This window comes from Esox lucius, chromosome 1 (genome assembly GCF_011004845.1).
Source record: "Esox lucius isolate fEsoLuc1 chromosome 1, fEsoLuc1.pri, whole genome shotgun sequence".
NCBI lineage: Eukaryota > Metazoa > Chordata > Actinopteri > Esociformes > Esocidae > Esox > Esox lucius.
Window position 1 is genome coordinate 6,660,167 of NC_047569.1, and position 22,405 is coordinate 6,682,571.

Below are 22,405 nucleotides of genomic sequence, written 5' to 3' on the forward strand. Positions count from 1 at the left end.
AAAAGGACAGTGAGGAAAGTTTGATTGAGGCCTGTACCTGAAGGAAGGGGACAGCGAGGAGTGTTTTGATTGTGGCCTGTACCTGAAGGAAGAGGACAGCGTGGTATGTTTGGATTGAGGCCTATACCTGAATGAAAAGGATAGGGAGCTGTGTTTTGATTGAGGCCGGTACCTGAAGAAAGAGGACAGCGAGGAGTGTTTTGATTGAGCCCTGTCCCTGAAGGAAAAGGACAGCGAGGAGTGTTTGGATTGAGGCCTGTACCTGAAGGAAAAAGATAGCGAGGAGTGTTTTGATTGAGGCCTATACCTGAATGAAGAGGACAGCGAGGAGTGTTTTGATTGAGGCCTATACCTGAATGAAGAGGACAGCAAGGTGTGTTTTGATTGAGCCCTGTACCTGAAGGAAAAGGACAGTGAGGAGTGTTTTGATTGAGCCCTGTACCTGAAGGAAAAAGATAGCGAGGAGTGTTTTGATTGAGGCCTGTACCTGAATAAAAAGGTAGCGAGGAGTGTTTTGATTGAGGCCTGTACCTGAATAAAAAGGTAGCGAGGAGTGTTACCATTGAACCCCGTACCTGAACAAAGAGGTATACTCTTTTATAAATTTGCAAACATTTCCAAAAATCTGTTTTTGCATGGTGAATATGTAATATTTTGCCTAGATATGTAATAAACATATTTAATCCAATTGATAATAAGCCGTTGATGTAACAAAATGAGGGGAAAGTCAATGGGTTAGAATTCATTCCAAATGTGATGTATGTATGTTTTTATTATTGGAACTTCGGTAACACTTTGCAATAAGGATATACTAATTGGCATTGTTTAATGTATGAATAAACATTACCTAACAGTAAATGTAAATATAAATACACATTTATTATTATCTTTGTTAATATTAGCTAAGTCAGTTAAATGTAAGTATTAATGTTAGTAAACATGTTAGTCAAAAGACATTAACAGTTAATGTCCATATTAAATTAATTTTCATTTTTATTAATGTTTATGTACACACATGTTGATTTATTAACAATTGGAATATATAATGTATATGTATACTCCAGAGGAACAAAAACTCATGGATGACCCCTTATGCGTTACAAATTAACTTGAAAAAACAATACATCAATAGATTATACTCTTACACTGAACAAAAATGTAAATGCAACATTTAAAGTGGTGTTCCCATTTTTCATGAGCTGAAATAAAAAATTCCACAAATGTTTTACACTCTCAAAAAGCATTTTTGAAATTCAAGTTTAAGGCACTGTTTCGCAACAACTCCCAGAAAACTTGATATATTTTGTGCCAGAAAAAAAAGGCACTCTCTGACTTTATCCATGATTGAGCTCACAGTTGCCCAGAGTTGCCCAGCACAATTATTTAGAGGGTGATGAGGCTACTATTTGAGTACTGAACATCAAAACCTGGATGGTCGTGGCCAAATGCATTCATGAGCTGATCTATGATTTCTCTTATTGTTTATGTACAATTTTCTTTTTCATTCCTGAAGAATGTCTGAACAAACAGCCTCAAGGAGACTTTTGTACATACCTATACATTCAGCATTTTTATTTATTTTTTTACTCATTTTCCGCAAAAAAGAAAATGTGTGTTAAAATGAGGAGAAAAAAGTTAAATGTCCATGTACCATTTGTAAATCAGTAATATGAGAGAATTTCAAAAATCTACAGTCGCTGCTTTTGTAAAAGGTAGTCAGTAGAGGGAGGAAGAGTCCACGATAAGCTCCTGTCTGCTTCTTTGTCTCACTGAGATAATAGTGAGCATAATTTCTGGCATGAAGAAACACTTTGCATTCACTTACTAGCCATTTACAGATTGTGAAACTAAATGATGGCTTAATTGCTATAGAGTTTAAAAAAATAAATAAAAAATTTGCCATATAAACCCTTTTCAGAATGTTCACATGCTTTAAAATCTCAGACACATTTGGTTTATTTCTCAATGGAATTTGATAACAGTGTACTAATTCCACTTATCCATTCCATCAACACAAATCAGAGGTTTATAGAATACATTTAAAACAGGTGATGCATTTTGTGGGGCATAACTAATAAAACAAAATTATACAAATATAGACAAATAGACAAAGAAATTAAAGTTACATTTGTTTTTAATAAAACTGTTGACTGGGATCTGCCATAATTGATATCATAAATTGGAAATATTATCTTAGCTGCAAATAATGTGTTTATATTTGCATTGATGATGCAATAAAGACTGATATTGTAAAATAATATGCTAAATGTGTTTGGTAATATCTGTATTTATGCAGAATGTAAACTGTTTATTAGATGATGTGTTGGTTATTACATTACATTACAGGGAACATGATATTTTATCAGTAGTGTGATAACCAATAATGTTAAATAAACCTGAAATCTATTTCTTCATTTGAATGACCACAAAAAAAGGACTTCTTCATATCTCAACCACATCACAAAAACATCCAACTTATTTACGGGAGTTGTAGATCGTGGTATCCATCATAATGTTGCTAATCCGACCAAGAAGGCACATACTGTAGGTCAATGCACGTGAGGGCATACTCATTCGCCTGACGACCACAATTAACCTTTAGGGGGTCACTAGAGCACAGTTAGACCAGGATATTCCTACTAACTGTACCTTCCCGTTTTCCCTGGGCAATGCTGGCCAATTTACAATTTACTCTGGGACCACCCAGCCAATTGATAGCAAGCAGCACATTCTGGCAATGAATATTGAGCCTGTTGGTCAACTGGGCGCTACAAGAGTGGCTAAGATACAATAATTTCATTTTAAATGGCCACTGTGTGGAATACTAACTCAAATGAACAAAATGACTTGTCTCCTCGTCTTCCCTCACCGAACAAAACTGGTATAGTACTAGCTAGTCCAGGATGGTTAAGGGTGGGAAGGATAATACTGCGTCTAAAGCAAGTATAAGGAGACTACAAACCAATGGAAACTGATAGACAGCCCGGCAAGAAAGTCAAAATGGGTAATATGTCAGTCACTCAGATTAATTTTATAGAAAAATATAATTTGAAACTGAAAACACTAACTGCAAATATCTTCTTGTTATTTGTGCTTGTTTTCATGATAGTAGTACTGTAAAAATAAATATTGCCCCTTTAAGGGCAAAGTGTGGGAATACAGGTGAAATTAGTCATTGATGAAAACAATGCCTTAGTAGAAAGGCCTTTATGGATTTGGCAAAGATAAAAAGGATATGAAAGGAAATTAGGCTGGGAATTTGTATTGGTTAGGCAAGGGGGTGGGGGTCATTTTCCTAAGAGCTGTAGCAAACGGGTAAGACACAAATCCTCCTTGGAATCATAAAATTCATTGCCATTAACTTCTTCAGACCTCAAATGTAAACTAGACAAAATAATAGCGCATGCAAAGTGTCCCATACATTTGAAACATGCACACTATTAAAGAAAAGAATGAAACAGTGAAAGATTAAATTACTTATTTATAGTAAAAATATATTATTTTATGTTTTTACTTTGGTTATTAGTATTGGTAGTAGTAGTAGTTGCAGTAGCAATAGTAGTGATTAAATAATTTATACGATAATATCTTTTTAATGTAATAATCAGCACATAATGTAATAGAATTATTACAAAACAAATTATTTGTTTATAATGTGCAAATATATTATTCACATTGTATAATGTTATCATTTTGTAGTAAGTCTTCAATTTGCTCTTCTTTTTAGAGGCATTTGTTTGTGCTTTATTTGATAGGAAAGTGTCTGAGGCAGCTATCTTACAAATAGATCTTTAAATGGGAATAAAACAGAACCAGGCAAGCTTAGTTCAGCCAGCCCGTGATTAGAAGGGATGAATGTTGTTGTCCTTGGCTGGTTTCAATCTGTGGTTTTCTGTGTGGTAGACTGTGTTTTTAACCATTATGCTATTTAAACCGTGAGAATGCAAATTTTACCTCAGCCCTTACATATTCGCTGAAATAACGTGGACAACAGAACGTTTATTAATGGAACTAAAGTTAACTCCTGCACAACGATTACTGTAGATGGCTAACAGCTATGCAGTACAGTATCTATAATGTAAACAATGACTCCAATCACTCCATGTCTGGTTAGTTTCTTTAGAAAACAATAACAATATGAAAAGGTCACTTAAAACAATAATTCTCTTAAATAAATGAGACTCATGGTATTACAAGTGGATATATATGTTGTTGTACGATGGCTGAAAAGTACAGAGTGGATAATTATTTCTGAGAGACAAAAATTTGAACATCTGAGAGGGGAATCAAACCAGGGTCAAAATATTGAAGGTTGGAGAAAATCCCACAAGAACACAGGGCTTGTTGCTATTCAGTTCTGCTCTCTATAGTCTTTAAATGCAACTTTTATCCCAGCCATAAAAAAAAATCTGAAATAACGTGGGCAACAGAAAGTTTATTTAACAGAACTGAAGTGTACTCCTGTACAAAGAGTACTGTAGATGCTCGACCATAAAATAGCAGTTGAATAGCTAACCACTATCTTATGTGAATTACGAGGAAATCGAAAGCATTGTCTGAATCTCAAATTGCATACTAAATACTATGTACTGCTTGGATGACAGTGAAGTACATAGTATTTTGTATACTCTGCCAGTATTGGGACCGATTGGGACATACAACCTCATCAGAAAATTGTGTCTCGACATTAGATCATTTCGTTACGCATTAACATTGTGTCCAGTTTGAATGTTTAGCTAGACACCATTAATAATTTTTTTAACTGACTAATAATTCTTATTTAATTTCATGGCACAACATTGTACGGATGCGTACTTCGAAAATCCACCAGAAATAGTCGCAATATAACAGTAGACAGTTTTATTGTAGGCTTACTTTGTAACATAACTACTGAAGCTTGAAGCCAGCAAGGTTTATGTCTGTACTGAACAAATCCTAATGCATTCTATATTTTATTGGAGGCGCAGATTGAACACGGTTCACACGCAAGAAAGTCTGTGTCGCTAACCACTACACTTTTTTAACAAAGGATGGCCAGTCAGCCACTCACTCAGTAAGAGACATTTGTTTTTCTTGGCCGGCTCCGTTTACGCGGTCCGTCAAAAATAAATAAGCGTCTTTGGAAAATACAAACTGACTACAGATCCAGAAGACCTAAACATTTTCAAGAACATTTTGGTTCAGACTTTTTGAACGGCTAAGACATTGCCAGAGAATCTGTGGGACAGACTGGGCATATATCTCATAAGTACATACGTGGCAATCACTTTTCCACATACTGTGTTTCTATGCCCCATGACAACAGACACTTGTTAGACCATTTGTATCCCGCATTTAAATATTCAGATCAAACATTAGTTCTCAGCGGCAACTAGTGCCTGCACGTCATGTAACGAACTGTAAGTGATTCAGCCGGGGTTGGGGAAGACCATTAATAAATAAAGACCATCATTAGCGCTGGGGTCCAGTAGATAGCCCCTCTGCTCAGATCATTGTGCAAGAGGCCAGAAAAAGGAGGGGCGAGTCAGGGATAGGGAACTCAGGGCAGAGTCAGGGGAGTGTTAGGTCTGTCAGTCAACAGGTTTGTCAGAGGGGAGGGGCGAGTCAGGGATAGGGAACTCAGGGCAGAGTCAGGGGAGTGTTAGGTCTGTCAGTCAACAGGTTTGTCAGAGGGCCTGCCAGGGGGCGGCGGGTTAACAGGTGGGCTATGGTGTGCCCGGGGGGAGGCTCCATGCCCCAGGCTCCTCCACTATAGAAGATGTGCTCCTGGGCTTCGATTGAACTCCCCTTTGGACAGCCCGCGGAGGAGCACTCATCTGGAATGTGATCTGACAGTCGTCACCACAAGCACAGAACACAAACAACCTAGGATATAATTAAATCTGGCCTTAAAGCCATAACAGAAGATCATTACAAAACCCCAAAGCTGGGCAAACAATAATAACACATTTGAAAACAGCCTGCTTCATTGCCTTGCTAAATCAGGCTTACTGAATTAATTGTGTATTTTCTGTGACTATCAAAGGCATGATTTTAATGCCCTTAATGTGTAATAGGATAATGTAGAGGAATGAACTGACGAGGTTATAATAAATAATGGAACCACATACATCAACTACAATTACTGCCATATGTTAAAAATGACACAACAGTACTCCAATAAAGTATCTCTTAGACACACAATGCATTAACTGATGCAGTGACTCACAGACTTACACAAACACATTATCAAGCACTATGCACCATGGATGCAGAAAGAAAAAGAGGCATGCACACACAAATGTACACAATGTAGTCAAATGTAAAAAATGATGATGTATCATGGGTTAATTGACTGACTGGGGATCTCCTCTTCTACGGTACATAATATACAGGTGCTGGTCATAAAATATAAAATATCATCAAAAAGTTGATTTATTTCAGTAATTCCATTCAAAAAGTGAAACTTGTACAATGTATACATTCATTCCACAAACACTGATATATTTCAAGTGTTTATTTCTTTAAATGTTGATGATTATAACTGATAACTAATGAAAACCCCAAATTCAGTATCTCAGAAAATTTGAATATTGTGAAAAGTTCAATATTTAAGACACCTGGTGCCACACTCTAATCAGCTAATTAACCCAAAACACCTGCAAAGGCCTGTAAATGGTCTCTCAGTCTAGTTCTGTAGGCAACACAATCATGGGGAAGACTGCTGACTTGACAGCTGTCCAAAAGACAACCATTGACACCTTGCACAAGGAGGGCAAGACACAAAAGGTCATGGCTAAAGAGGCTGTGTCCAAGCACATTAATAGAGAGGAGAAGGGAAGGAAAAGATGTGGTAGAAAAAAGTGTACAAGCAATAGGGATAACCGCACCCTGGAGAGGATTGTGAAACAAAACCCATTCAAAAATGTGGGGGAGATTCACAAAGAGTGAACTGCAGCAGGAGTCAGTGCTTCAAGAACCACCACGCACAGACCTATGCAAGACATGGGTTTCAGCTGTCGCATTCCTTGTGTCAAGCCACTCTTGAACAAGACACAGCATCAGAAGCGTCTCGCCTGGGCTAAAGACAAAAAGGACTGGACTGCTGCTGAGTTATGTTCTCTGATGAAAGTACATTTTGCATTTCCTTTGGAAATCAAGGTCCCAGAGTCTGGAGGAAGAGAGGAGAGGCACAGAATCCATGCTGCTAGAAGTCCAGTGTAAAGTTTCCACAGTCAGTGATGGTTTGGGGTGCCATGTCATCTGCTGGTGTTGGTCCACTGTGTTTTCTGAGGTCCAAGGTCAACGCAGCCGTCTACCAGGAAGTTTTAGAGCACTTCATGCTTCCTGCTGCTGACCAAATTAATGGAGATGCAGATTTCATTTTCCAACAGGACTTGGCACCTGCACACAGTGCCAAAGCGACCAGTACCTGATTTAAGGACCATGGTATCCCTGTTCTTAATTGGCCAGCAAACTCGCCTGACCTTAACCCTATAGAAAATCTATGGGGTATTGTGAAGAGGAAGATGTGATACGCCAGACCCAACAATGCAGAAGGCCACTATCAGAGCAACCTGGGCTCTCATAACACCTGAGCAGTGTCACAGACTGATCGACTCCATGCCACGCCGCATTGCTGCAGTAATTCAGGCAAAAGGAGCCCCAACTAAGTATTGAATGCTGTACATGCTCATACTTTTCATGTTCATACTTTTCAGTTGGCCAACATTTCTTTTTTTGTATTGGTCTTAAGTAATATTCAAATTTTCTGAGATACTGAATTTGGGATTTTCATTAGTTGTCAGTTATAATCATCACAATTAAGATAAATAAACATTTGAAATATATCAGTCTGTGTGGAATGAAGGAATATAATATACACGTTTCACTTTTTGAATGGAATTACTGAAATAAATCAACTTTTTGAAGATATTCTAATTTTATGATCAGCACCTGAATTAAACGATTCAGAGAATCCTGAGAAATCTCTGTATGCAAGGGTCAAGGCCGAAAACCAATTAATGGATGGCCATGATCTTCAAGCCCTCAGGCAGCACTGCATTAAAAACAGACATGATTCTGTAGGGGAAATCACTGCACGGGCTAAGGAAAATCCCGAAAACCTTTGTCTGTGAGTGTAGTACATTGCTGCATCCACAAATGCAAGTTAAAACTCTACCATGCAAGAAACTGTATACAAACAAGATCCAGAAATGCAGCCACCGTCTTTGGGTCAGAGCTAATTTAAGATGGATAAAAATATTTTTGGGAATCATGGATGCCGCATCCTCCCGGGCTAAAGAGGAGAGGGACCATCTGGCTAGTTATCAGAGCACAGTTCAAAAGCCAGCATTTTTGATGGTATGGTGGTGGATTAATGCACATGGCATGCACTTGCACATCTGTGAAGCCACCATTAATACTGAACAATATATTTGCCCACTGACAAAGAAATTATCAGTCTATAATTTTAATAGTAGGTTTATTTGAACAGTGAGAAACAGAATAACAACAAATAAATCCGGAAAAACGCATGTCAAAAATGTTATAAATTGATTGGCATTTTAGTGAAATAAGTAATTAATCCCCACTCAATCAGAAAGATTTCTGGCTCCCGGGTGTCTTTTATACAGGTAACAAACTGAGATTAGGAGCAGACTCTTAAAGGGAGTGCTCCTAATCTGAGCTTGTTACCTGTGTAAGAAACACCTGTCCACAGATGCAATCAATCAATCAGATTCCAAACTCACCACCATGGCCAAGACCAAAGAGCTGTCCAAGTATGTCAGGGACAAGATTGTAGACCTACACAAGGCTGGAATGGGCTACAAGACCACCGCCAAGCTTGGTGAGAAGGTGACAACAGTTGGTGCGATTATTTGAAAATGGAAGAAACACAAAAGAACTGCGGATGATGTTGTCGTGTTGGCCTCTTCAAACCAGGACCTTCAGCATGCGCTGGGACGGCTTGCAGCCGAGTGTGAAGCGGTGGGGATGAGAATCAGTACCTCCAAATCCGAGGCCATGGTCCTCAGTTGGAAAAGGGTGGCTTGCCCACTTCAGGTTGGTGGAGAGTGCTTGCCTCAAGTGGAGGAGTTTAAGTATCTAGGGGAAGGTGTTCCGGTCCCGTCCCACTGGGAGGAGACCCCGGGGAAGACCTAGGACACGCTGGAGGGACTATGTCTCCCGGCTGGCCTGGGAACGCCTCGGTGTCCCCCCGGAAGAGCTGGAGGAAGAGTCTGGGGAGAGGGAAGTCTGGGCATCTCTGCTTAGACTGCTGCCCCCGCGACCCGGCCCCGGATAAAGCGGAAGAAGATGGATGGATGGACACAAAAGAACTGTCAATCTCCCTCGGTCTGGGGCTCCATGCAAGATCTCACCTCGTGTAACACACTACGCCGTCATACATTAAAATCCTGCAGCGTACGCAAGGTCCCCCTCCTCAAGCTAGCGTCTGAAGTTTGCCAATGACTATCTGGATGATCCAGAGGAGGAATGGGAGAAGGTCATGTGGTCTGATGAGACCAAAATAGAGCTTTTTGGTCTAAACTCCACTCACTGTGTTTGGAGGAAGAAGAGGGTTGAGTACAACCCCAAGAACATCATCCCAACCGTGAAGCATAGAGGTGGAAACATCATTCTTTGGGGATGCTTTTCTGCAAAGGGGACAGGAGGACTGCACCGTATTAAGGGGAGGATGGATGGGGCCATGTATCGCGAGATCTTGGCCAACAACCTCCTTCCATCAGTAAGAGCATTGAAGATGGGTCGTGTCTAGCATGACAACGACCCGGAATACACAGCCAGGGCAACTAAGGAGTGGCTGCGTAAGAAGCATCTTAAGATCCTGGAGTGGCCTAGCCAGTCTCCAGACCGGAACTCAATTGAAAATCTTTGGAGGGAGCTGAAATTCTGTATTTCCCAGTGACATCCCCGAAACCTGAAGGATCTGGAGAAGGTCTGTATGGAGGAGTGGGCCAAGAATTTGGGGTCAAGAACTACAGGAAACGTATGATCTCTGTAATTGCAAACAAAGTTTCTGTACCAAATATTAAGTTCTGCTTTTCTGATGTATCAAATACTTATGTCATGCAATAAAATGCAATTTAATTACTTAAAAATCATACAGTGTGATTTTCTGGATTTTTGTTTTAGATTCAGTCACTCACAGTTGAAGAGTACCTATGATAAAAATTACAGACTTCTACATGCTTTATATGTGGGAAAACCTGCAAAATCGGCAGTGTATCAAATCCTTGTTCTCCTCACTGTATGTCACAGAGGCTCTTCACACTGCTCAAGCTTACTCTCCTATGTTTACATCCTCCTAGAAATACACTCACCTAAAGGATTATTAGGAACACCATACTAATACTGTGTTTGACCCCCTTTCGCCTTCAGAACTGCCTTAATTCTACGTGGCATTGATTCAACAAGGTGCTCAAAGCATTCTTTAGAAATGTTGGCCCATATTGATAGGATAGCCTCTTGCAGTTGATGGAGATTTGTGGGATGCACATCCAGGGCACGAAGCTCCTGTTCCACCACATCCCAAAGATGCTCTATTGGGTTGAGATCTGGTGACTGTGGGGGCTATTTCAGTACAGTGAACTCATTGTCATGTTCAAGAAACCAATTTGAAATGATTCAAGCTTTGTGACATGGTGCATTATCCTGCTGGAAGTAGCCATCAGAGGATGGGTACATGGTGGTCATAAAGGGATGGACATGGTCAGAAACAATGCTCAGGTAGGCTGTGGCATTTAAACAATGCCCAATTGGCACTAAGGGGCCTAAAGTGTGCCAGGTAAACATCCCTCACACCATTACACCACCACCACCAGCCTGCACAGTGGTAACAAGGCATGATGGATCCATGTTCTCATTTTGTGTACGCCAAATTCTGACTCTACCATCTGAATGTCTCAACAGAAATCGAGACTCATCAGACCAGGCAACATTCTTCCAGTCTTCAACTGTCCAATTTTGGTGAGCTCATGCAAATTGTAGCCTCTTTTTCCTATTTGTAGTGGAGATGAGTGGTACCCGGTGGGGTCTTCTGCTGTTGTAGCCCATCCGCCTCAAGGTTGTGCGTGTTGTGGCTTCACAAATGCTTTGCTGCCCTTCTGTCAGCTTGAATAAGTTGGCCCATTCTCCTCTGACCTCTAACATCAACAAGGCATTTTCGCCCACAGGACTGCCGCATACTGGATGTTTTTCCCTTTTCACACCATTCTTTGTAAACCCTAGAAATGGTTGTGCGTGAAAATCCCAGTAACTGAGCAGATTGTGAAATACTCAGACCGGCCCGTCTGGCACCAACAACCATGCCATGCTCAAAATTGCTTAAATCACCTTCCTTTCCCATTCTGACATTCAGTTTGGAGTTCAGGAGATATTCTTGACCAGGACCACACCCCTAAATGCATTGAAGCAACTGCCATGTGATTGGTTGATTAGATAATTGCATTAATGAGAAATTGAACAGGTGTTCCTAATAATCCTTTAGGTGAGTGTATATGGTGCCTTCGTCACTGTGAGCCATTACTACATCCTCCTCTTCACCTTATTACGGATGGCCAACTCTGGTTCTGTCTTGGATTGCATCCTATATGGGCAGCTGCTCCTACAAGGTGAAATGCAGGAGGATTTTCTACATGCACAAAGTCAATTGCCTCAGTTATATTCTCACGTTATAGTCTCGCCTATAATGCTTTGCGGGTGACACTCAACTACAGCACTTTTCTCTCTCAAAACTCTATGCCACACCTGAGATCTTCTTTCTGACACCTCTCTTCTTTCTGAGGTCTTCTTTCTGACACCTTCTTTCCCTCTCCTTTGGGACTGTGGGACCTGTCCAGCCAAGTCACAGCTCCTTCCTGTCCTTGCACCCAGAGGCAGAACCAGCTTCCACTTGAAATCAGGAGAGTTACATTTTCTGAAAACTTCAGAAAAGCCTTTTTAAAATACATTATTTAAAGAGTATGTAACATTTTACATATTTTTTTTCTTAATTCCAGCCCTTTTTCGCTGATAGTAAGAATATGTTTGAATTCTGACAAATCTGATACTCTTTTTAAAATATATTTGTCATGGGCCAAGGCTATAATATCAGTTTCTAATTCTGACACTTAAGGACATTTTGGAAAACAGTAAAAATCATTGCCTCTCTACCACAACAGATAGTCTTGGACACAACTATTGTTGATGCCTTTTAACACCACCATTGCAACTGACTAATTATTAGAATAAAATGTCTAAAATGTCTGTGCCTACTTCTTTGGTGAAATAAAGCAGGAGCACTCTGGTATTAACAGCCATATTTCACTGAGCCTGTTTACTAAATAGAGGTTAAAGATCTGCCTGTGGCCATGGTCATTAGGCCTGGCCAAAGATACTTGTTTATGATTTCAGGCTCTTATAATGGATGGAATCAAATCTGAATTTCATGTAGTTAAAGGGGCACTGTGCAGAATACTGCATCGAAACAATCCCGATTGGTTAAGGATAGGAAGGATAGTACTGTGAGTGTTTTATGTATGTTTTATGTTAGTCCTAGATTATGGTGCTCCACTGCTGTGGAATGATCTGCCAATCGAGGTTGGAAATGCAGATTCAATGCAAACTTTCAAGTGTCTACTAAAGACTAATCTCTTCAGCATGGTCTATGATTAAGTGCAGTCTGTCCACCCTTGCTGTCTTGCCAGGTGGGCTCCCATCGCCACTGGGATGCCTTCTCTCCAATCCCATTTGTGGGTAGAATCACTGGCTTGTCTCCGTTGCGGCCATCGTGCAATTGGGGTGAACTCAACTGGCAATGATTCAACTGCCTCCCCCGGATAGGGCCACAGTGTAACTGGACCCCCCATCACAGCCCCAAGGTTTTTCACTGCTATATTATTTTGCCGGGGGAGTAGGGTCAGTGCTCCTTCTCCATTGTAAATCCATGTAAATCTAAGGAATGCACTTTCTAAATGTCTCCTGCTCCGTTTAATTTAGGAGGACATTAAGTTTTTGCCCACACCTCTGGAGTACCAGGCTCGAAAGACTTGATGCTGTCCCTGGCCAAAGCGCTTCTGTTTGTTTTGCAGATCAAGATGATACCTAATGATTCCAGCTGACACTCTGCTGACCCCTACCACCCCCCTGGCCCTGTTTTTGTCCATATTTTCATGCTTCTGACCTGGATTAAGTTTTATAGACTCTGGACACAGCCTACATGCATTCAGTAATTATTAAAACGTGTACTCTTAAAATGTTCACCCAGCACAACCAGAAAAGGACTGGTCAACCCTCTGAGCCTGGTTCCTCTCTAGGTTTCTTCCTAAATTCTGGGCCCTTTTAGGGAGTTGTTGCTTGCTTCTTGGGGTTTCAGGCTGGGTGTCTTGTAAAAGCACTTTGTGACAACTGCTGATGTAAAAAGGGCTTCATAAATAAATTTGACTGATTGGTGACGTGCTATATATTCATGCTTTAGCATCATTCTGCGGTTGCAATTCAACCATAAAGGGATGATTCAAGCAGTATCTTCTGAACAGTTGATATTGGGAATGTGTCTGTTACTTGATGTCCGTGAAGCATGTATTTGGACTGCAATCTGTGGTGCCATAAATTGCTAAGGAAAGAAATTCCACAAATACATTTTTAACAATGCATACAGTACCTGTTAATTGATATGCATTCCTTGTGACTACCTCATGAAGCTGGTTGAGAGAGTGTTCAAAGCTGTCTTCAAGGCAAAGGATGGCTACTTTGAAGAATCAACAATATCAAATGTGTTTTAATCTGTAACCCTTTTTAGTTCCTACATGATTCCATAATGTGTTATTTCATTTTTTTATATCTAAAATAATATGCTATAATGTGGAAAATAGAAAAACTAAACAAATTCCCTTGGATGAGTAGGTCAATCTCTTGACTGGTATAAGTCTGGAGGGTGAAATCAATGCAAAAATCTTGTTGATATCCGGCTTTTAATGCTGCACTAGTTGTGATCAACAATTCCAGCAGTGGCAACAATTTTCACAGGGTTCCATAGAGACCATTCAAATCACGCTGTTCTGTTATTGGCTAACTGCAGTCCACCATGCCCTGGAGCTGTCTTGATTCATATAAAACGAATCTCACTACAGCGGGTGTGAGTGCATGTGATGGCCCTGCTGTGGTTGGTGTGGATGGGGGTGTTAGAAGTTTTTGGTGCAGTGGGAGATCAGGCTGTCTGTCAGATGCTGGGGAACCCGGAGTTCCCTCTGCTGTCCAAGGAAGGAGATGTGACCATTGGTGGAGCATTTTCCATCCGCAGCAAAATCTCAGAGCCCCCGCTCTCCTTCACAGACACACCACAACCTCTCACCTGCTCCAGGTAAGCTATTCCTCGGTCAGCAGTTTATTAAATAATTTACTATTTTGAACAAATTTTCTTCCAAATGAACAACACCTTTTGGCAGATGTACGCTGATGATGTTTAAATCTCAACTAATTGGATTCTCTCCAGAATTAAAGAGAATTGATCAGCTGTGTTGCGTTTTTGTAATTATTTTCATCTAGTGTTAACCTCAGAGAGTTCCGATTTGCTCAGACCATGATCTTTGCCATTGAGGAGATCAACAGCGCTGACACTCTGCTTCCAAACATATCTATTGGATATCGCATCTACGACAATTGTGGCTCGACCCTGTCCACTATGCGTGCGGCCATGGCCCTGATGAATGGTCAGGAGAGGACAGTGGGAAAGACCTGTTCCAGCAAACCAGCAGTCCACGCCATCATCGGAGAGTCGGAGTCCTCTTCCACTGTAGTGTTGTCACGCACCACAGGTCCATTTAAAATACCTGTGGTAAGAGGCTCTATAGGAGCAGCTATTCACACTGTTCAAGTATACCTATAAATTTATTTTGAATTTTAGTTCAAATTGCAGCTCTGTTTCTTTCTCTCTTCCCTTCTCTCTCTCTTTCTCTCTTTCTTTATCAAAATCCCAACGCCAGAGTATATTGAAGCAAACACTGCCCTGCATAAACACTGCCCTGTTCAAATGGAACCATAAAAGACTGTCCTGACTTTTTTGGTCACTAAATATCTCATATGGATGATTTTAATAACAGGGATGTTAACCCCTGTTGTGGCTATATTTCCAATCCGGTTCGTATACCATCATGACCACCTCCCCAGCTTCCAGTTGGTTCATTCATCCCCTTTCAGTAACAAAATAAATTATTTAAATTAATATTATAAATGTATAAGAGCACAAATTGTGAACACACACACACACACACACATATATATATATATATATATATATATATATATATATATATTTATTTATACCCCTATGGTCTCTTTCACTTTGTCTCTGTCTTTTGTAGATCAGCCACTCAGCCACATGTGAATGCCTGAGTAGCAGGAAGGAGTATCCATATTTTTTCCGTACCATCGCCAGTGACCTCTATCAGAGCAAAGCCCTGGCCCAGCTGGTCAAGCACTTTGGCTGGACTTGGGTTGGGGCTGTCAATAGTGACAGTGACTACGGCAACAACGGCATAGCTATCTTCCTGGCTGCCGCCATGGAAGAGGGCGTGTGTGTCGAATACTCAGAGAAGTTCAGCCGAACGGAACCCGAGAAGCTGCTGAAGGTGGTGGATGTGATCCGGACAGGCACTGCCAGGGTGATTGTAGGTTTCCTGGCCCACGTGGAGATGAACAACCTGCTGGCACAGCTCAGTCTGCAGAATATCACTGGCTTGCAGTTCATTGGCGTGGAGGCCTGGATCACTGCTGACAGCCTTGTAACCCCCTCCAGCTTCAGTGTGCTGGGCGGGTCACTGGGATTCGCTGTCCAAAAAGCCAACATCAGCGGCTTCTCCGACTACGTGTTGAAGCACTTCTGGGACATGGCATTTGGTTGCACTGAGAGTTACCAGGACAATGTGACACTGAGCAAGCCTTGTAGAGAGAATCAGGATCTGTTGGAGCTGAAAGGTTACAACGCAGATGTGGCAGAGCTGCGATACTCTGGTAATGTCTATAAAGCTGTATACGCCGTGGCCCATTCTCTGCACAGCTTGCTGAAATGCGCAGGTGGACAGGGATGTAATCAGAATGTGAAAATGGAACCTTGGGAGGTAACAGCAAGTCAAGTGCCACTCTCTGTAGTCAGTTCTTCAATGCCAGCTGATCAAAAGTTGTAAACAATTGTGCTTCCCTTGTCCTAGGTAGTGGAGGCCCTGAAGCAGGTGAATTTCACCACTAACACTGGGGACCAGGTTTGGTTTGACAGCACAGGTGCTGCCTCCGCTAGATATGAAGTGGTAAACTGGCAGCGTGGGCCGGGCGGGGCCGTCCAGTTTAAGCCTGTGGGTTACTATGACGCCTCACTACCCACTGGAAAACAGTTTCTCCTGATGACCGAAGACATCATGTGGCCCGGGGGCTTCCCACAGGTAAATAAGACAAGAGTTTTTATCAAATCCAGGCTAGGACAGGCAGGCAATACGTCCTTCATGTTTTAACTGAATGTTTTGATTGTTATGTCTAATGAATTTGTAGTTTTAGGTTTTAACTGACTGATATGTAACTAATGTGCGTGCTTGTACGATGTGCTTGTGATGTCAGTGTGTGCTGGTGCCAAAGAAAATTGTCCAGGGTGGACAATAAACATTTATTTTATTATATTCTGAGCTTACGGTGTGGCTAAATATTGAAACTGTAAACATTTAGCGACATACAATATTTAGAGTAAAACTCATACATTTGCTTTACACAATAGATGCCTGTGTCGGTGTGCAGTGAGAGATGTAGCCCAGGCACTCGTAAGGCCGTACGGAAAGGGAAGCCTGTCTGCTGCTATGACTGTATACCGTGTGCTGAGGGAGAAATCAGCAGCACCACAGGTACGCCAAGATCAAGAATCAACGTACGCAGAGCATACATAAATTATGCTCTGTGCTTTCTAATCCACTTTTTTAGGATTCAGTGCCTGGTCAATGTACATTTTAGATGACGCAATTGTACTTTCCTAAGTAATTATGACTTCCTTTCAGATTCTAATGACTGCATGAGCTGCCCTGAAGAGTACTGGTCAAATCCCAGCAGAGACAAATGCATATTAAAATCTGTTGAGTTCCTGTCCTTTAGTGAGGTCATGGGGATTGTACTTGTGTTTTTCTCCCTATGTGGTGTGTGTCTAACTGTGCTTGTGGCTGTTCTCTTCTTGATAAAGAAGAACACCCCAATTGTCAGGGCCAACAACTCTGAGCTGAGCTTCCTGCTCCTCTTCTCCTTGACTCTGTGTTTTCTGTGTTCTCTTACTTTCATTGGCCGGCCCTCTGAGTGGTCCTGTATGCTGCGTCACACAGCATTTGGAATCACCTTTGTCCTCTGCATCTCTTGTGTTCTGGGAAAAACACTAGTGGTGTTGATGGCCTTCAGGGCTACACTTCCAGGCAGTAATGTCATGAAATGGTTTGGTCCTCCACAACAGCGACTCAGTGTTCTAGCTTTCACTCTTATACAGGTCATGATCTGTATTCTTTGGTTAACAATCTGTCCTCCATTCCCATTCAAGAATATGTTACACTACAAGGAAAAAATCATTCTGGAGTGTAATGTGGGTTCAGTTGTAGGCTTTTGGGCTGTGTTGGGGTATATAGGACTTCTGGCTGTATTGTGCTTCGTGCTGGCTTTTCTAGCACGAAAGTTGCCTGATAACTTCAATGAGGCCAAGTTCATCACTTTCAGCATGCTGATATTCTGTGCAGTTTGGATCACCTTTATCCCAGCTTATGTCAGCTCTCCTGGGAAGTTTACTGTAGCTGTGGAGATATTTGCTATTCTCGCCTCCAGTTTTGGGCTGCTTTTCTGTATATTTGCACCTAAATGTTACATAATCCTGTTGAAACCTAAGCTAAATACTAAGAAACACATAATGAGCAAATTGAAATCAACAGAAAAGTCATAATAAAAACATTCACCATTAAGTAGGAAAACCAATTCTGTTATGATTCTATTTTCCAAATGTTATAATTATAAATTTATTTTTTATTGAGTGTATAACATTTGTCTCTCACACAGACACATGACCAAACAAATTCAGTTATTTCCTTCTTGTGACAAAGGTTTGTGAACACCAGGTGTTAAATACGAGTGTTCTGTGACTTCTGTGAGGACTGAAGCCCTGTTTATACCATGTTTGAAAAGGAAAGAAGAACCTGAATTTGACAACTTCATAGGTGTCAAAATAGAAAGACCAATATCTTCAGTTGAACTGAGTACAGTTCAAGTCACAAACCTTTTTAAAGGGGCATTTCACCATAGCACATTACTTAATGTACAACTAATCTCTGTTCACAAATTACCTCAAGTTCCAGAATTCATAGTAGCAATCACAAAATGGCAATCACATAGAATAACCTTTTTTAGAACGCAAAAACATATAGTAACCTCCTAAGACCTGAACTCTGATAATGTACGCATTTTCTCTTAGCTTATTTGGGATTAGTAGGACCTGATAAGTATAATAACTAAGCGTGGCACAAACAAATGTCCTCTAATAGGGACAATAGGTTTAAGTTAAACAGAATGAAGTACATTGTGCAGGAAGCCTAAAACAGTGTCCTTATATGTCTCAGGAGGTTAAAAACTTTTTTGAAACCCCAACGTTGATAATGCCCATATGGTGTTCTGTGCCTAGCTGTAGTAATTACAAATGAAGTGCTTTTTGCGTTTTGTTCACTTAGTAACTATAGCTCTCCCTGGTATATAACACATTTGCGTGTATCTCACTTTTACACTACCTTTCATAATTTAGGGGTCACTTAGAAAAGCAATTGTTTTGTCCATTCAAATAAATGGACATTGTTAATTTTGTAAATGACAATTGTAGCTGGAAGCTTTTCAATGGAACATCTACATAGGCGTACAGAGGCCCATTATCAGCAACCTTCAGTCCTGTGTTACAATGGCAAGTTTGTTTAACTATGTTTATCTTTCTAAAAGGCTAATTGATCATTAGAAAACCCTTTTGAAATTGTGTTAGCACAGCTGAAAACATTTGTTCTGATTAAAGAAGCAATAAAACTGGCCTTCTTTAGACTAGTTCGGTATCTTCAGTATCAGCATTTGTGAGTTCAATTACAGGCAAAAAATTTTGAAAACAAATAACTTTCTTTTGAAACTTGTCACTCTATTCTTCTTCTGAGAAATAAAGGCTATTCACAAAGGCTAAATTGTCAAAAAACTGTAGATCTCATACAATGGTCTGTACTACTCCCTTCACAGAACAGTGCAAACTGACTCTAACCAGAATAGAAAGAGGAGATGGAGGCCCCAGTAAACAACTGAGCAAGACGACAAATACAATGAGTTTAGTTTGAGAAAGACGTCTGACAGGTCCAATTGTCAGCTTTATTAAATAGTATTCGCAAAACACCAGTATGAAAGTCAACAATGAAGAGGTGACTCTGGGATGCTGGCCTTCTAGGCAGAGTTGGAAAGAAAAGGCCATATCTCAGACTGGTCAGTAAAAGGAAAAGATTAAGATGGGCCAAACAACACAGACACTGTATGGTGAAAGATTGGGGAAAAAAACACAGACCAAATGAAAAAATGGCATGTGATGGCCTGAGGGTGTTTTGGTGATGGGATAGTGGAAGATTTGTACAGGGTAAGATGGATCTTGAAGAAGGAAAGCTATCACTCCATTTTGCAATGCCATGCCATACCCTGTGGACCGCTCTTGATTGGAGCCGATTTCCTCCTACAAAAGGACAAAGACCCAAAGAACAGCTCCAAACTATCCACCTTATTCTTGGGGTGGCTACTGTAGAAATGATTATGGGTGCAACTTCCGCTGAGATAGCGGAAAGAGACGTTTCCTAGTAATGCTAACGTTAGCCACAGCCAGAGTGATAGAGAAAGACAGTGTTCCTTTCTATAGAAATTTCAACTAAAATTTAACTAACACTTGTTTCTGTTTGAACATACACTCACCTAAAGGATTATTAGGAACACATGTTTAATTTCTCATTAATGCAATTATCTAATCAACCAATCACATGGCAGTTGCTTCAATGCATTTAGGGGTGTGGTCCTGGTCAAGACAATCTCCTGAATTCCAAACTGAATGTGATTTAAGCAATTTTGAGCGTGGCATGGTTGTTGGTGCCAGACGGGCCGGTCTGAGTATTTCACAATCTGCTCAGTTACTGGGATTTTCACACAAAACCATTTCTAGTGTTTACAAAGAATGGTGTGAAAAGGGAAAAACATCCAGTATGCGGCAGTCCTGTGTGTGGCGAAAATGCCTTGTTGATGCTAGAGGTCAGAGGAGAATGGGCTGAATGATTCAAGCTGATAGAAGAGCAACCTTGACAAAAATAACCACTCATCAACTGAGGTATGCAGCAAAGCATTTGTGAAGCCACAACACGCACAACCTTGAGGCGGATGGGCTACAACAGCAGAAGACCCCATCGGGTACCACTCATCTCCACTACAAATAGGAAAAAGAGGCTACAATTTGCACAAGCTCACCAAAATTGGACAGTTGAAGACTGGAAGAATGTTGCCTGGTCTGATGAGTCTCGATTTCTGTTGAGACATTCAGATGGTAGAGTCAGAATTTGGCGTAAACAGAATGAGAACATGGATCCATCATGCCTTGTTACCACTGTGCAGGCTGCTGGTGGTGGTGTAATGGTGTGGGGGATGTTTTCTTGGCACACTTTAGGCCCCTTAGTGCCAATTGGGCATCGTTTAAATGCCACAGCCTACCTGAGCATTGCTTCTGACCATGTCCATCCTTTTATGACCACCATGTACCCATCCTCTGATGGGTACAACCCAATAGAGCACCTTTGGGATGTGGTGGAACGGGAGCTTCGTGCCCTGGATGTGCTTCCCACAAATCTCCATCAACTGCAAGATGCTATCCAATCAATTTGGGCCAACATTTCTAAAGAATGCTTTCAGCACCTTGTTGAATCAATGCCACGTAGAATTAAGGCAGTTCTGAAGGCGAAAGGGGGTCAAACACAGTATAAGTATGGTGTTCCTAATAATCCTTTAGGTGAGTGTATGTTGGTATTATTATTTTTATAAAATGTCATTGTGGAGCTGTGGTACCTGTTGCGCTTTTTGTGGCTGTACTAACAACCAGACTAAACTAAATCTGTGGCTTCAACAACAGTGTTTTGACCACACACCCGCAACAAAAAAGGATTGTCCTTGTGACAAACGGTACAGTTTCCATCGCCTGTCAACAGATGAGGAATACAAAAGAATGTGGCTGAAAAACCTAGCCTTGAAGAGACCGCCCAAAACCCTGTATGTGAGCTCATTTCATTTTGTGGACAAAAAGCTGACGGAGGAAAACCCGCATCCTACTTTGTGGTTGGGCTACGAAAGACCTCCACAGAAGAGACGTCGGGTCCTCAAAAGGATTGACAGCAGTGCCAGGAGAATCCTCAGAAACTAAATAGTATTAGTAGCACAGTCCAATAATGGTAATGCTAATGTCTCATACCCAAATAATTGTGAACTGTATAGTTACCCTCAGATGAGCTTGACGAGATTGATCGGGATGAGGAGCCATGCTCTACATCAAAGCCCTCCTGTGATGCCCAAACATAGTGGTCAGACCCAGAGATGGAGGACCACACCTATTCAAAAAGTTCTACCATCACGTGCTGAATGAGTACTACATCACTCCCAAAATAACCTTGTCCTGTTGCAGATTCTATTTTGGAGAGTGATGCAGACTCCCTCTTGTATACAGGGATTCCGCTTACTGAGTTTCACACCCTTGTATCCTGCCTAAAACCATTTGCCCTGACTTTTTCATCCATGCCTGTTGTGGACCAAATCCTAATGACCTTAATGAAGCTACGACAAAATGTTGTCATGGCTGATTTAGCACGACGATTTAGAACATCACAAGGTCAGGTCAGCCAGACTGTTGGAATTTGGATAGACATAATGTCTGAACACACCAATGATCTTGTTATGTGGTTGCCTCGTGAAACAATCCGAGAAATGTTGCCCCGAGCTTTTAAAGAACACTTTTCAAACACAACCTGTGTAATTGACTGCACAGAAACTGTCTTACAGAAAGCCAAAAACCTGAACAGTGAAAGTGAATCATACAGTCACTACTATGCCAGCAACACTGTGAAATATTTAATGGCAATTTCTCCCTCTGGAATAATCATGTTCATTTCAGATGCTTATGGTGGCAATTGAAGTGATAGGTACATAACACAGAACTCTGGGTTTCTGGACTATTTGCGTGCTTGAGATGAGGTGATGGTTGATGGTGGTTTCACAGTTAGGGACTTGCTGGAGGAGCGTAGAGTGAACTTAATCATTCCAGCATTTACACGCAAAGGTTGCCAGCTGACCAATGAGGAGGTCACTCATACACGGCGCATTG

The 22,405-nt window shown here is 41.1% G+C and overlaps 1 protein-coding gene across 1 annotated transcript; it reads left to right on the plus strand.

Moving 5' to 3' along the window:
• Nucleotides 1-14,201: 14,201 nt before the first annotated feature.
• LOC105029344 (extracellular calcium-sensing receptor-like) lies at nucleotides 14,202-17,935 on the plus strand. The gene is made up of 6 exons (XM_029117306.2): nucleotides 14,202-14,344; nucleotides 14,530-14,818; nucleotides 15,345-16,100; nucleotides 16,191-16,418; nucleotides 16,745-16,868; nucleotides 17,019-17,935. The coding sequence occupies exons 1-6, from the start codon at nucleotides 14,208-14,210 to the stop codon at nucleotides 17,933-17,935; spliced, it is 2,451 nt and encodes an 816-aa protein (XP_028973139.2). The 5' UTR covers nucleotides 14,202-14,207.
• The last annotated feature ends 4,470 nt before the right edge of the window (nucleotides 17,936-22,405 follow it).